Source organism: Myxocyprinus asiaticus, chromosome 41, assembly GCF_019703515.2.
Source record: "Myxocyprinus asiaticus isolate MX2 ecotype Aquarium Trade chromosome 41, UBuf_Myxa_2, whole genome shotgun sequence".
NCBI classification, from domain to species: Eukaryota; Metazoa; Chordata; class Actinopteri; order Cypriniformes; family Catostomidae; genus Myxocyprinus; species Myxocyprinus asiaticus.
This window is the reverse complement of record NC_059384.1, coordinates 29741083-29757388: the sequence shown is the minus strand read 5'-3', so window position 1 is coordinate 29757388 and position 16306 is coordinate 29741083. Positions and strand designations below refer to the sequence as shown.

Sequence of the window (16306 nt, the reverse complement as noted above, 5' to 3'; positions counted from 1 at the left end):
TAATAATAATTATATGAAATATTGACAATGAATCAACAACCAAAAATGTCACATTTAGTTTAATTGCACCTATGGGTTATCAGTTTGTCTTCAATTTGACACTAAGCTTAATTTTTTATAGGGCTATCTATCTTAATATAGAGAATATTTTGTTTTAAAGTTTTATTTCAAAAAGCTTGTTTAATATGCCTTTTAAACTTAAAAACAAAAATGTGTCAGCAAAAACTAGGCAAAGTGATATTACTGGGAAGAGGAAAATTCTATTAATATCGACAGTGTGCAGAAAGTTTACATATCGCAAGTTATGACAGAGATTCTGATAAAAGGTGAAATGACTGGTATCGGTGGCCGATCAGGTGACAAGAAGATAGGTGATGATCTGTATCGGCTGTAAAAATCTGATTGAAGCATTCCTAGTAAACGGCAGGATAATAATTAAATGGTTCAGTCCTTCCTTGACTGAAAGCTTTTCAATTGTCAGATGTTTTTATTTTTTTAGATAGTAAAAAACCCCAACATTGTCCGGTTTGTAATATCCAAGATATTACCAATGCACTAACACAGTTTTAGAAGAAGAAAAACTTTGTTGAATAAAACCTTGTCAAATAATCCAGTCATAGTATTTTGGGGATTGTTTCATTTTAGCTGCGGGAGCCGATAAACTGAAGCACAGTTACATTACAGATACATTAATCAGCTATATCAACAACATATAAATATAATATTACCACTTACATCTGCACAGACAATTAAGCGAATGCACGACTAAGCTTGTACTAAATTGTACGTATATCTGCAAAAAAGATAAGACAATAAAGTGAATGCACAGCTGAACTTGAACACCGCGTGCTAGATGCATAACTCACATTGTTAATAGGCCAGTGACGTGAAAAGGTATAATACCAAAAAAGAGTGACAAAAAAGAGGTTTAACCCTTTAAGCTCTGAAGGTGTTTGTTTCAAACAAATAAAACATAATAATTGTACATAAGGACTAATTACATTGGCAAACACAACAATGACTAAAGGTACGCTCTCTCTCCAAAGCATGCAGGCATGAGTAACAAGATCTCATTCAGATCCATTCTGTGTCATTTGTGCCATCATCGATGGCCATATGTAATTAGAGTAAACGATCCTCTCTGCCCATATTTGGATGACTTCAACCTCTGGTTGCAGTGATCTGAATCCTATGATTGGTTTAGTGCTCCATGATGCTGGACAACATACTACATAATTTCCGAGGAAGTTATGTGATCCAGGAAAGCTAATGTGTTTTAAGACAGATAGCACATTATATGCTTTGTGCACATTGTGCTTCATGTGGATTATCAAATAATCAGTGCATCCAAATAAGTTGTGTGTGGGCTCGTTTTAACAGGAATCCACTCCTATAAGTAATGGTATGTGATATTTTATGTTCTGTTTATTTTTCATGAAGTTATAAGCAAAAACACAGTTTATTAGCAACACCTGTTTACATGTAACATGTATGTCAAAGACATATACTTAGCTATTACTCGCTATATTTTTGTCTGTGAGTAAAACAAGGCTGGTTGAATTCTACTCTTTGAGAGCATTCCTACGACATATGACACATGGCTATTTGATCAGTTTGATGTTTTTACTGATTACAATAAAACGTACAGTGCAAAATTCTTAGTAAATGATCAAAACAGAACACTACTGATTTGTCTGCAAATTTCAAAGCACTTGTTCAGTTTTGGTCATAATGCCTACATGTATTGTAAAGTAGCTTCTAAGCTTTAAAATACTTGTTTTGTGTTGATCAAGACTGTAGATATTAATATTTTGATAATTATATTTTTCTTGAAGTGGCCAGTGGGCAAACCCGAGCTTAAAGGGTTAACAAACAAAAAAAGAACATTAAGGAAGATGTATAAAACAAAAAAGAGGTATAATAGTAAAAAAGAGTGAAAAATAGGTATAACAACAAAAAAGAGCAGCAAAAAAGAGCAACAAGAAAAGAGCATAAATTTAGTAACAATAACAGGAGAGAGACAAAGAACTCTCAATAACATTGAGTACAAATGAAATCTTGAAAGTAGGGAGTGATGACATTTCACGGAGTTGCTGGGAGAGAAAATTTCAGTATCTTGAGGCTACAACACTGAACTTGGAAACCAGTTGGCTTGAGAAGACTTGAGAGGCTGAGCAGGAATGTATGGTTGATCAACAAATAGTTGACAGTGCACAGTGGTGTAGAAGAAAGTATCTTAACATTAAAGTAAATTACACACTTCACCTTTAAGAAGAGAGGTAGGAAGAAAATGGATGTGTGGGTTTCTAGACTAGAACAGTGGGTGAAGATAGCAGCCCTATCACAGGCAGACATCTTATGTGTCTAGAGCTCTGTCCCTTCAAGCGTGTCAAAGACATTACATGATAATAATATACAGTATATATATATATATATATATATATATATATATATATATATATATATATATATATATATAGATACAGAGAGAGAGAGAGAGAGAGAGAGAGAGAGAGAGAGAGAGAGAATATTTATACATGGGAAGATATACAGGCCTTAAATTAATACCACTGTGGAAACAGTTCTGCAATGCAAGGTTGAAATATACCAATATTAATTATAATGCATGATTTATTACACCTTAATGAACTATTTATATCTATTAGTTATAGAATAGTATAACAGCTGTATAGTGTGTATATACAGAGAGTAGTATAACAAAGTGGTCATTCAAAGAGAGTGAGAAGCAACATAGAAAGCCATTAGGTCCATATGTTATACAGCACTGAAATTCTTCTTATTAATGTTTGCTAAAAGCACATCTATTTAAATAGCATGTAAACATATTAGCACAAACAATACTAAGTCAGAAAAATACTTTGCACAAGTACGCAAACAAATATGCAAATCCTTGGCTAACGCACTGCAAATGCAAGGGATCAATGTACATGCTTAAAGGTGCAATATGTAACAATTTTCATGTAATATTCGCCTTTTTTTTTGCCAATGTGTGAACGGCTTGTAACGCAACTTAAAAAATGAGTCCTTCCCGGACTTCCCAGGTTGCCTATTAAAGCCAGTAGACTGATTTTCATGCAAAGGATGTGATGTTTATGGACGCTCCCGAGAGCCTTGCCTCAGTGCTTCTCTTCCGCTATTCAACCGCGACAACAAACTGCAACACTAGGTAACGTTATCTTAGAGATGGAATCCAGCAAACGTCCGGCTCCCAGCACAACACCGACTCCTATACAAACTCAGAGTAAGCCAAAAAAAAAAAAAACATTTATCTACTGAATCTAGTCTGGCTAATCGGGAACATGATCGTGGTCAAGCGAAAACTAGAGTGAACATCGGCAGGGCATTTGATTCCTGGAGAGACCTTCGTTCGATTTTGGGGATCAAAACCGACCCTGAATTGATGTTCTTCTTATTGGACAGGTAAGCTTACATAACTGCAAAGCATGTGAAATATGCCATGATTGATTTGTGTAATTTTAGCTAACTTGATCTTGCCTGCTAATGCTGACGAATTGCAAGCTACCTTACTTCGTAACTTTCAAATAATTTAAACAATCTTCTCTTTATACTAAAAGTCAGGTATGCTGATTCACAGTAACTGTCATAAACAATGGTAATCTGTAATTATTCAGCAAGGTAAACTACAATAACACATGAAATGAATGCTAGAAAATATTCAAGATAATGCAAAAAGCTCCATTCATTAGTGTAACGTAACTTTGTTATACAGAAAATATATACAATCTATTATTATAAAACAATAGTGCATCGATATATCAAAATGACACTTGTGATGGAATCACATCAATACTGAATTGTGTCAACATATTTATAATGTACAGTCAATTTTATAAACAGCTACTGTCATCATCCACCAAATTTAGCCAACAGCTATTGATAAAGCTGGCTAGCTAGCTAACACCGACATAGGCTATCATATAAATGCAGTCAATGTATCATGCAAAGAAAAGTGACTACTTCAAACTACAGTCTCGCATAGTCAGACCTATATCCACACTTTGTTTTAGCCCTGTTCCAGCACTGGAGGGTCAAATATAATATGTAGTCTCAAAGTTTGTAGTAAAACAATCATAACTGTGTAATTTTAATTATGCTATCTCATCTGTCAGCATGATGTCGGTGAATCACGTTGTCTCTTTGTAAGTTATGTCTTTGTGTTTTGGCCGATGCTCGCATCCCTATGGAGTGTGTGCACGAGCACGAGCAACAGGTAGCTGGCTGCAGTTCACTTAATGGCCACAGGTGTCATTAATAACAAGGGTTTCTGAATCTTACATACTGCACCTTTAACGTATTATTGTGTTACTGTAAAGGTAATAACTTGTATGCGGCAAAGCTATGCGGTCCAATTAAACTCTAAAGGAATAGTTCACCCAAAAATGAAAATTTGCTGATAATTTACTCACCCTCAGGCCATCCAAGATGTATCTGAGTTTCTTTCGTCATCAAAATAGAATTTAAGATTTTTAGGATTTCATTTCAGGCCTCCTCCTCTAAACAATGCAAGTGAATGTCCTCCATTTTTTGACGGTCCAAAATGCATATTTAGGGTGCATCAAAATAATCCACATGACTCCAGTCGACAAATAAAGTTCTTCTGAACCCAAACGATTGATTATTTTTAGAAACAAAACAATACTTATATACTTTTTAACTACAAATGTTCGCTTCCGTACATCTCTGTGACGCGCGCTCATGAGAGGGATGATGTAAGCTCATTGGTAAAGTCACACATCACGTGGAGGAGGAGGCAGGAAGCGCATAAGTCGTGTGGATTATTTTGATGCACCCTAAATATGCATTTTGGACCGTCAATAAATGGAGGACATTCACTTGCACTGTTTAAAGGAGGAGGCCTGAAATGAAATCCTAAAAATCTTAAATTCTGTTTTGATGAAGAAAGAAACTCAGATACATCTTGGATGGCCTGAGGGTGAGTAAATTATCAGCAAATTTTCATTTTTGGGTGAACTTCCTTTAAGCCTTTATTTTGGTGGAACACTGAAGGAAGAGGTTTGTTTGTGGATGAGTTGACAATGGCCTTTTACAACTCTTCTGTCCACCATAACCCGGTGTTATGGGGTTACGGTACTTTAGATTTGGTTAGTAACTTTTAGCGCCTAAGCACATTTGAAATTATGCAAATGTTAAAGTTAAATTGGTGAATCTAAAGTGCTGTAAATATAATGTGCTCAGCACATTAGACTATTTATTTAATTAAATCACAGCCCTTGCTGTTTGATTGCGATTTAGATTTCATTTTAATTAAACATTCAGACCTATGTACTTGCGTAGAGCTTATTTTATGAACACAGTATAAAAAAGGATACATTTTACTACATTGCACTTTTTACACGTCATTTATCCATGAACTTCAGATGTCCTAAAAAGACTCACCTCATGAATAAAATAGACTTTGGCTCCAACATAGATTCCCATACGGACAACAGCCCGAACAGCAGCATTCATCCCTACACAGAAACAACAAAACAAATTATTTTAAAGAAGAAAATAAATTGATTAATAGTGAACAAAAACAGGTTAGAATAGGTTTACGAGGTGCTAGAAGCATATTTGTTTTGATTTGCAGACATTAAAAAATTGACAAATCACACAAGATAAAACAATTGTAAAAAAAAAACGTTAAAAACTTTACTCTTTCTCTTTTTTTTTTTTTTTTTTTTTTTTTTTTGCCATGTTTGGTCAAATTTAGCCAGCCTCCATTTTCCTCACTTTATTTTATTTTGGCATGCCCAATTCCCAATGTTCTCTAAGTCCTCGTGGTGGTGTAGTGACTCGCCTCAATCTGGGTGGCGGAGGACGAATTTCAGTTGCCTACACATCTGAGACCGTCAAGCTGCACATCTTATCACGTGGCTTGTTGAGCGTGTTACTGCAGAGACCTAGCACATGTGGAGGCTCACGCTATTCTCCGCAGCATCCACACACAACTCACCACGCGCCCCACCGAGAGCGAAAACCACATTATAGCGACCACGAGGAGGTTACCCCAAAGTGACTCTACCCACCCTAGCAACCGGGCCAATTGGTTGCTTAGGAATCCCGACTGGAGTCACCCCTGACTATTCCTCACTTTAACTTTTTAGAAAACTTAAAGATTAGTCTCTTTCCCACTCCATGCTAATATTAGGTTAAATTAGGATAAATAGCTCTGAATCATAATAAAAATCTTGTTGTACTTTGGAGTGCTGTGCAAAAGAGGGAGACCTTTTTTTCTTTTTTAATAAATGGTTTAATATAATTTGCTAAATTGGCAAACACTGAGAGCTGTAATGCTGTTTCTAGGCAACACATTACAATTGACTAGGAAATAAAGAGTAAGAAATAACCAGTGTGAAAAGCAGAACAGCTCTATTCCTCAAAAATGCAGATTAAGGATGAATACTTCTAGTGGTTAAATTCCAGAAAAGCCCTATTTTTGAAGCAAAAATGTTTTCTATATAACCTCCTAAACATATCACATCAAGCAAAGTCTGATCGCTTAGAATCAATCTCGAAGCGATTACTGTGTGTCAGATAAGAGTCCTCTTTCTACTGCTAGAGCTTTAATATTCAAATCAGAGACCGGTCAGTGTCATCATTAGTTCAAGCTTTTGCGCCTAAACTGTCTATAGATCTACAGTATGTAAACAGACTGAGAATACAGTCTTTAGATGTCTTTAGATGTAAAGATCTAAAGTGTTAATGAGTGAATTCATTTATAACATGTACTGAAAGAGTGAGAAAGGTGCAGGTAACATTACATCACAGGAGAGACTAAAATCACATGTTATGCCGAGTTTACACTACACTATTTTAGGCTTGATTTTCACTCATTGACAGTTTTGTGGAGATCACCGACAAAAGCCAGAAATCATAGTCAAATCAGAGCTCGCTCCCGTGAGCGACGAACACAATATATTAATTATCAAAGACGCAATCTGAGAGAAGTGTCGACGCGTCGCCGATGTCAGCGAGATATCAAGCATGTTAAATATCTGGACCTGTCTGCAACTCCAAACTGCGCAATGTGAAATGTGTTTTGACTGAATACAACTGCAGTGTTGACTTACAGCCAATGAGAGAGCAAGAAACGGGGCACGAGAAGATTCAGTGGGAGGAGTCCTGATGTACCTGCAACAGAACATCAACTAGCTTGGCTGCGGTATAAAGAAAGTCTCATTGGACCGAAGAAATGGAGGAAAAATTTGTGGAACATTGGCAGGAGCACCAGTTCCTATCTGATGTTTCCTCTGAACTATACCGCAACCAGGTGGAGAAAGAGAAGAGTGGAGAGAAATTGCCAATTCTCTTGGACAGTCAGGTAAGCAAATAGGTAGATTTTTCAGAAGGAGTTACTTTTTCATATTGTAACCAATAAAATATATGATGCCTTTAGGCGATTAAAAACATACACATCATATTCTGAAATGCATAACATATGATCATGCATTTGTTTTCATATCTCATATCACTTCTTGCATGTACTCTGTTATGAAACTAATTTGGAGTCCAGGCAGAGTCGTCGGGGATTCGTCAATAGTGAAATGTTTTGTAATGCATTCACCCCTGTCGCAGATTCCTTGTGTAATCTGAAAACCCTACGACTTCCATGACAAGACAGACAGTTGTGTAATATGAACGGTACTACAATCCGACATCTTTGAAAGTCGTGTAGTGTGTAGGAGGCATTAGTTAAATCAGAGAGAAATTATGCATTCTTCACATGGTGACTCATGTGTTGATATGAAATTATGCATGAATATTCTGCTACTCTGCTTAAGCACAATAAAACATTTACATTTTTATTGGAGCTGCAGTGAAATGGCCGCAATGGTCTTATAAACTAAATGTGCATTTCCTGAAGGAAATTCAAGCGCTTGCAATGCAGCAAAAGAATAGCCATTGTGACGTCATTGTCAGTGGCAGTTGGATTTTGAATCCTAATCAGTTTAACACTACAAAATAATGTGCTGATTAGTTGCACCACTTTGGATGTCATTACCAATGCAAATTTTATTTAAGTGCAAAATTTGAATATCTAAGCAGCATTTCCATCCCATGCATTTAAGAGAACAATATTGTCACTTCTGAGAAAATTGGCACAAAATAGAAATGAAAATGGAAGTTGAAGCCACTGTGGCTCTTTTATTAAATGTAATAAATTACTTGCAGGTTTAGAGCGAGCAGACAAAACGCTCTGATGTTTCTGAGGTATAGTATGCAATCATTTGTCATTTCAGAATAACCAGAGTAACGTTTGAGATGCTATGCGATGATATTGATGATATTCTCTGAGCAAATTTTGTATTCACATGGCTTGTTGAGGCAAAGTCACATCTTTTTTTTATGCACATCTGTATATACATTCTACAGGGATATGTTCGGTAAATGTGTTTTCATTGTAATTTATGCGCATGACTTCTTACTGAATGAAAATTTTAAAAAAATTAAAAAATCACCTCAAGCAAGCGTACAAGTTTTTTAGGTACATTTTAGAGATATTTTTGGCATCTTAGTGTTTCCATACAGCATTTTTTTTATGCGTTACCACAAAATTTGCATAAAAATATGTAGATGGAAACCCAGATGCCAAATTCAATTGGTTATCGCATGTGTCTTAACCGAAAGTAATGCACCTGTTTGAAAATGCTGGATGAATAAATAGATTTGCTGAAGGGTAAGACTTTCAGTACATAAATAACAACATATATTTTTTTGTCTATTCCTATCACAAAGCTATCATATTCTTAGAATATATTGCATGAATTGCATGGACTACTTTTTGGAGCTTGACAGCCATGGTCATGTGCTAAATGAAAAACAAAAACAAACAAAAACAATAGCATGCAGGTTTGTAATGAGGGTGAGAAAATAATGACAGAATTTTCATTTTTGGGATGTAAGCCATTCTAGAACTTCCATGAGACACGACCTCTCTTCCCAAAGACTGTTATAATAAGAGATGGAGCAGGAGAGCATCTCAATTTCACAGATAAAAATATATATATACAGTACTGTGCAAAAGTCTTAGGCAACATTTGTCTTAAGATGGTTATTTATATCTTCAACTTTAGTGTGTCAATCAGAAATAGAAATTTTAGACTCCCAAACATTCTTTTGCAAAAAAAATAGAATAGAATAGAAGAACAGGGAGCCCTGCAACAAATGGCATGGCCCCCACAGAGCCCCCCACTGAACATCGAGTCAGTCTGGGATTACAAGAAGAGATAGAAACAATTGAGACAGCTTAAATAGATAGAAGAAATGTGGCAAATTCTCCAAGAAGAATGGAATATCCTATCAACCAACAAAAAAACTGTTTCCAGGTGTACTCAGAAGAATTGGTGCTGTTTTGAAGGCAGAGGTGATCACACCAAATATTGATTTAGGTTTTTAATATTTACTGGATTTAGTATGATGTTAATTCATAAAAGAAAACTATTTATGTCATTATTTTGAAGACATCCTCACTATGCAACATTTTTCACAAGTGCCTAAAACTTTTGCACAGTACTGTATATATAAAACCCAACAGTTGCACTGACGTTCTACAGCTACTAGGACACTGAAGTTGTCAGAAGCAACGCTGGCAAAAGAGCGCTCTCAAGTGACTCGGACAACTTTCAAACTGACTCTCGACTTCCTTTTGCCCATATACACTGATCAGCCACAACATTAAAACCACTGACAGATGAAGTGAATAACATTTATTATCTCGTTACAATGTCACCTGTCAAGGGGTGGGATATATTAGGCAGCAAGTGAACAGTCAGTTCTTGAATTTCATGTGTTAGTGGCAGGAAAATTGGCAAGTGTAAGGATCTGAGCAACTTTGACAAGGGCCAAATTATGATGGCTAGATGACTGGGTCAGTGCATCTCCAATTCGGTAGGTCTTCTGGGGTGTTCCCTGTATGCCATGGTTAGTACCTACAGTTGAAGTCAGAAGTTTACATACACCTTAGCCAAATACATTTAAACTCAGTTTTTCACAATTCCTGACATTTAATTGTAGAAAACATTCCCTGTCTTAGGTCAGTTAGGATCACTACTTTATTTTAAGAATGTGAAATGTCAGAATAATAGTAGAGAGAATTATTTATTTCAGCTTTTATTTCTTTCATCACATTCCCAGTGGGTCAGAAGTTTACATACACTTTATTAGTATTTGGTAGCATTGCCTTTAACTTGTTTAACTTGGGTCAAACGTTTTGGGTAGCCTTCCACAAGCTTCTCACATTAAGTTGCTGGAATTTTGGCCCATTCCTCCAGACAGAACTGGTGTAACTGAGTCAGGTTTTTAGGCCTCCTTGCTTGCACATGCTTTTTCAGTTTTGCCCACAAATTTTCTACTGGTTTGAGGTCAGGGCTTTGTGATGGCCACTCCAATACCTTGACTTTGTTGTCCTTAAGCCATTTTGCCACAACTTTGGAGGTATGCTTGGGGTCATTGTCCATTTGGAAGACCCATTTGCGACCGAACTTTAACTTTATGGCTGATGTCTTGAGATGTTGCTTCAATATATCCACATAATTTTCCTTCCTCATGATGCCATCTATTTTGTGAAGTGCACCAGCCCTCCTGCAGCAAAGCACCCCCACAACATGATGCTGCCACCCCCATGCTTCACGGTTTGGATGGTGTTCTTTGGCTTGCAAGCCGCACCCTTTTTCCTCCAAACATAAAAATGGTCTTATGGCCAAAAAGTTAAATTTTTGTTTCATTAGACCAGAGTAAATTTCTCCAGAAAGTACGATATTTGTTCCCGTGTGCACTTGCAAACTGTAGTCTAGCTTTTTCACGGCAGTTTTGGAGCAGTGGCTTTTTCCTTTCTGAGCAGCCTTTCAGGTTATGTTGATATTGGACTTGTTTTACTGTGGATATAGATACATGTCTTCCTGTTTCCTCCAGCATCTTCACAAGGTCCTTTGCTGATGTTCTGGGATTTATTTTCACTTTTCACACCAAAACACGTTCATCTCTAGGAGACAGAATGCATCTCTTTCCTGAGTGGTATGATGGCTATGTGGTCCCATGGTGTTTATACTTGCAAGCTATTGTTTTTACAGATGAACGTGGTACCTTCAGGCATTTGGAAATTGCAAGGATGAACCACAATTTTTTTTTCTTTGCTGATTTCTTTTGATTTCCCCATGATGTCAAGCAAAGGGTCACTGAGTATGAAGGTAGGCCTTAAAAAACATCCACAGGTACACCTCCAATTTACTCAAATTAGCCAATTAGCCTATCACAGGCTAATCGCCTAAAGGCTTGACATCATTTTCTGGAATTTTCCAAGCTGCTTAAAGGCACAGTTAACTTAGTGAATGTAAACTTCTGATCCACTAGAATTGTGATATAGTCAATTAAAAGTGAAACAATCTGTCTGTAAACAATTGTTGAAAAAATTACACGTGTCATGCACAAAGTAGATGTCCTAAACAACTTGCCAAAACTATAGTTTGCTAATATAAAATCTGTGGAGTGGTTAAAAAAAAGAGTTTTAATGACTTCAACCTAAGTGTATGTAAACTTCTGACTTCAACTGTACCAAAAGTGGTACAAGGAAGGACAACTGGTGAACCGGCGACAGGGTCATGGGCGCCCAAGATTCACTGATGCACATGGGGAGTGAAGGCTAGCCCGTCTGGTCCGATCCCACAGAGGAGCTACTGTAGCACAAATTGCTGAAAAAGTTAATGCTGGCCATGATAGAAAGGCATCAGAACACACAATGCATCGCACCTTGCTGCGTATGGGGCTGCGTAGCCACAGATCGGTCAGAGTGCCCATGCTGACCCCTGTCCACCGCCGAAAGCACCTACAATGGGCACGTGAGCATCAGAACTGGACCATGGAGCAATTGAAGAAGGTGGCATGGTCTGATGAATCATGTTTTCTTTTAGATCATGTGGACGGCTGGGTGCGTGTGCATTGTTTACCTGGGGAAGAGATGGCAGCAGGGAAGAAGGCAGGCCGGCAGAGGCATTGTGATGCTCTGGGCAATGTTCTGATGGAAAAACTTGGGTCCTGGCATTCATGTGGATTCTACTTTAACACATACCACCTACCTAAAGATTGTTGCAGATCATGTACACCCCTTCATGCCAACAGTATTCCCTGATAGCAGAGGCCTCTTTCAGCAGGATAATGCGCCCTGCCACACTGCAAAAATTGTTCAGGAGTGGTTCGATGACAAAGAGTTCAATATGTTGACCTGGCCTCCAAATTCCCCAGATCTCAATGCAATTGAGCATCTATGGATGTGCTGGACTAACAAGTCCGATCCATGGAGGCCCCACCTCACAATTTACAGGACTTAAAGGATCTGCTGCTTATGTCTTGGTGCCAGATACTTCAGAGGGCTTGTAGAGTCCATGCCTCGACAGGTCAGAGCTGTTTTGGCGGCACGAGGAGGACCTACACGATATTAGGCAGGTGATTTTAATGTTGTGGCTGATCGCTGTATGTGCTGGCATGTGAACGCACAGAATAATTGACAGGTAGAAAGTGCTTCAAAAACTTTTGATTGGCTAAATAAAGAAACTGACTGCTTCCAACCAAGGTCATTAACCCCCCTAGCTGCTTACAGAGCCTAGCGCTGTCACAAGGCAGGTGTGATGTTTTTCCGTGATATCTGAATTGTATTAGACATGTTTTCTACTTGCCATTAAAAAAAAAAAAAAAACACACACAGTGATAGAACATTTAAGTTGGAAGCTAATTTAACTAAAAGTGTAAAAACAGCAAGAAGAATTGACATAACCAATACATGAGTACTGTATGTGCTGTCAACAAGAAAATATGAAACTGACAGGCTTTGCTGTTTTTATGACTCTGGGAAACGTGACGTTGAAGGCTTTATATTTTTCAACGCTCTAGTCACGTGACTCGGTTTCCTCCTGTGACATAACCTGAATGTAAACTGCGCATTGGTTCATCACATACGCATAGAAATACAATACCTAATTGTCACCTAAATCACATGTATTCCTTACAAAAAAAATTAATGACTTAACCAACATTACTTTTAAAGTATGTGCGCCACTGCAGCGCATCTGAGCGTAAGCAATTATAAAATGTGCAGCAACTCCCTGGTTGTGGAAGACGCAAACGATATCGATGATTGACAGCCAAACAAATGCTGATGCAGTGTAACACACAGATGGTGACTAATATCGGGAATACATCATGAGTCACTGCCAGTTTATGTGGAGGCAGGTTGAAGACATGCTACGTGCTGTTTCGTGAAGGTCACATGAGAGAGGAAGGATGGATTCCGCAATGCAGTGACATTCAAGGCAGAATAAAACTAAATGCCATTAATTCATTACAACTATACACCTATTACATATGTATAAGGACGACAAACTATCAGATCCCCGAAAGCATTATGGTTCCTTAAAAGGCTGTCAAACACGACACTTTTCAGAGTATTTGACCTTGCCATCATCTGATGATCTTTTTGGCCATTCTGATGGCCAAATTATCTATCCAAACGAGTTTAAAAAACGTAACCATCTGCTAATGACAAGATTTCATCCGCTGATACAATTCCAGAGATATTCTGACACAAAGTAATAACAATCTTACTGATGCAATGCAACAGGTCATTCTATCACGGATACAAAGTGACTACGATACATTGTAACAGAATGACCATCAAATGTCACAGTGTTACAATGTAAGTAAGAGTAACAGGCAGCCCATCATCAGGAGTCATGTACCTTGCGCATCCCCTCCGCTCGTCAGCACTGCTATGGCTTTCCCAGCGCCCGTCAGGTTCTCGAAAAATTTCTTGTTGTCTGACTGAGCCATCTTCCCTTGATTGAATAATTACAATATAGTAAAACGCGGTAATGAATAAATTAAGTACTATATAAAATTGTGCCGGCTGAGGGACACGAGCCGCCCATCTCCTCTACTCTCTCCAGCGATATCCTCTTGCACGTCCACTCAGGTCCTCGTGTGATAGACGGTTTCCTCAGCCAATGGGTGAACAGAGAACGCATTCCTGTCAGAATTCTGACCAATAGCGGGCGTCCTCGGCGACGTTTCCCAAGTATGTACAGCTGCACCTCCAAGCGGGTGGAGCTTATGCCTCAAGTAGGCGGGCGCTTCAAAGTAGGCGGGCGCTTCGAAGTGGGCGGAGCTTATGCAGCAAGTAGGCGGAATCACTATGAAAAACAGCGAATAAAACTTTAAAATGTGTGTTTGCCTAATGCAATTCAGTTTGAACACTTTAGTTGCAACTTTTGCCATACGTGCTTCAACTGATTTCATTAAAACAGTTAGGTTGTAATATAATTTTTGTCACACAACTGAAAACACAAGCTTATACCTGAAGAATTGGCTAATATTAAATATAACATTTGAATAATTTGTATCAAGATGGAAAGGAACATATCAAAACGAGATATAACTGCACTCAGTGAGGTGAGGTGAATGTGTAAATTACATTAAAGCCAACGATTTACTGAGAAATGTTTAAAAAATTGTTTTAACCTAAGGTCACAGTTTTGTCTCATGCATTAAAAAAGTTGAATGGATAGTTTGCGCTAAAACGTATGAATTCTATCATCAATTGCTCACCCACATGTTGCTCCAAACTAATATGGCATTCTCTTCTTTGGAACACAAAATTAGATGTTAAGAAATGTAGTCTCAGTCAAAATTCACCTATAATGCATATTTTTCTCCTTTGATGAATGCTGACTAACTTTAAAAAATTAAGTCAAGTTTGAAATCTGAAGGTAAATTACATTTTTATATTTTAGCGAGCGATTTCTTTAAATAAAATGAAATCTTTACAAAAAATCAAATCTTCCATTACCCATCTATTCACAACAATATTATAACAACACAGTAGAATATTTCATACATTTATTACAAAGCATATTCAAAACGGAAAACAGTTGCCAAATCTTTTCTACATGTACAAGTGGCTCATAGAAACTGAAACAATTGAAACATTTCAACAGTCCATATTATTAAGGTGGCACAGTTCAAGAAGCATTATCTTTACAAACACAATACCATGTCACTCATTAGCACATTTGGATTGCATGCAGGACCAACTGCAAAATCCTGGACACAAGGCATTTGAGTAAATGCCCTGGAGCTCGTCTCATCTGCCCTTCCCAGTATAACCTGGTGGATAGAAAGGAAACACATTAAGCACTAGGGCGCATGTCTGTGATGCTGTGCTTGGAGAGGTTTGTTTAAAAGTTATCTGACTACACTACTAAAATGGAAAAGGTTACATTATTACCTTAAAGGGATAGTTCACCCAAAAGTAAAAATTCTCTCATCATTTACTCACCCTCATGTCATCCCAGATGTGCATAACTTTCTTCTGCTGAACACAAATGAAAATTTTTAGAAGAATATCTTAGCTCTGTTGGTCAATACAATGCAAGTGAATGGTGGCCAGACCTTTAAAGCTTCAAAAAGCACATAAAGTCTGCATACAAGTAATTATACAGCTCTAGTGGATACATCTATATCTTCAGATGTGTTATAATAGGTGTGGGTGAGAAACAGATGAATGTTAAAGCCACTTTTTACTATCAATCTCCACTTTCACTTTCCTATGTAGCACCTGTTTACTTTCCCTTTCATGTGTAAAAGTGATTGCTTCTGAGGACATAAATTTAACCACTGGAGTCTTAAAGATTACTTTTACTCTGCCTTTTTGATTTTTGTAATTTTTCATTCGTCTACATTTAATGCAAGTAAATAGTGGCCACATTCTTCTAAATATCTTCTTTTGTGTTCTGCAGAAGTCATACACATCTGGGATAGCATGAGGTTGAGTAAATGATGATTTTTTTTTTTTTTTTTTTTTTTTTGGTGAACTATCCTGTAATGCCACAATTTCTATAAAAGGTAGAGTATAATCACCACTTTACAGAAAATGTACCAGGGGTGCAGCTTTTGTACTCTTTGTTGGCACTCCAAACAAGTGGAGATGGAGTACATTTTCCAGAATAGTTTTTTGTATTTGTTAGATTTATTTTTCCAACATGCAACACCTGAATGAGATAAAACATAATAATATATGCTCAACACAGTGACATTGGTGTTGTTGTTTTCTCTCTTCATTTAGTATGTTTACAGATTTAACTGAATTGGTTTTCAGTATCCATAACCCGGAGAGCAGATTGTAGAAATGGACTGCAGAAACATACTGCAAATCTGACATGTGAGATACACTGAAGATTGACATTTGTATTGGAATATGTTGCAGAGAACACATTAA

The 16306-nt window shown here is 37.4% G+C and overlaps 1 protein-coding gene and 1 long non-coding RNA gene across 6 annotated transcripts in view; one reads left to right on the top strand and one right to left on the bottom strand.

The window, feature by feature from the left end:
• The window catches only part of LOC127432023 (ATP-dependent 6-phosphofructokinase, platelet type-like), a 47979-nt gene extending 33945 nt beyond the window's left edge, over positions 1-14034 (bottom strand). For 2 of the 5 annotated variants that reach the window (XM_051682770.1, XM_051682769.1), the window contains exons 1-2: positions 13773-14032; positions 5440-5513 (exon numbers count right to left, since the gene is read on the bottom strand). In XM_051682770.1, the coding sequence (XP_051538730.1) occupies positions 5440-5513; positions 13773-13863 (165 nt within the window). In that variant the 5' untranslated portion in view covers positions 13864-14032. Of the gene's footprint in view, positions 1-5439; positions 5514-13772 lie in introns of all 5 variants that reach the window. The other 3 variants (XM_051682771.1, XM_051682772.1, XM_051682768.1) reach the window with 3 other exon arrangements.
• Positions 7143-16306, top strand: part of LOC127432039 (uncharacterized) — a 13853-nt gene continuing 4689 nt past the window's right edge. The window contains exon 1 of the long non-coding RNA XR_007895676.1: positions 7143-7366. This is a non-coding gene — a long non-coding RNA (uncharacterized LOC127432039). The remainder of the gene's footprint in view (positions 7367-16306) is intronic.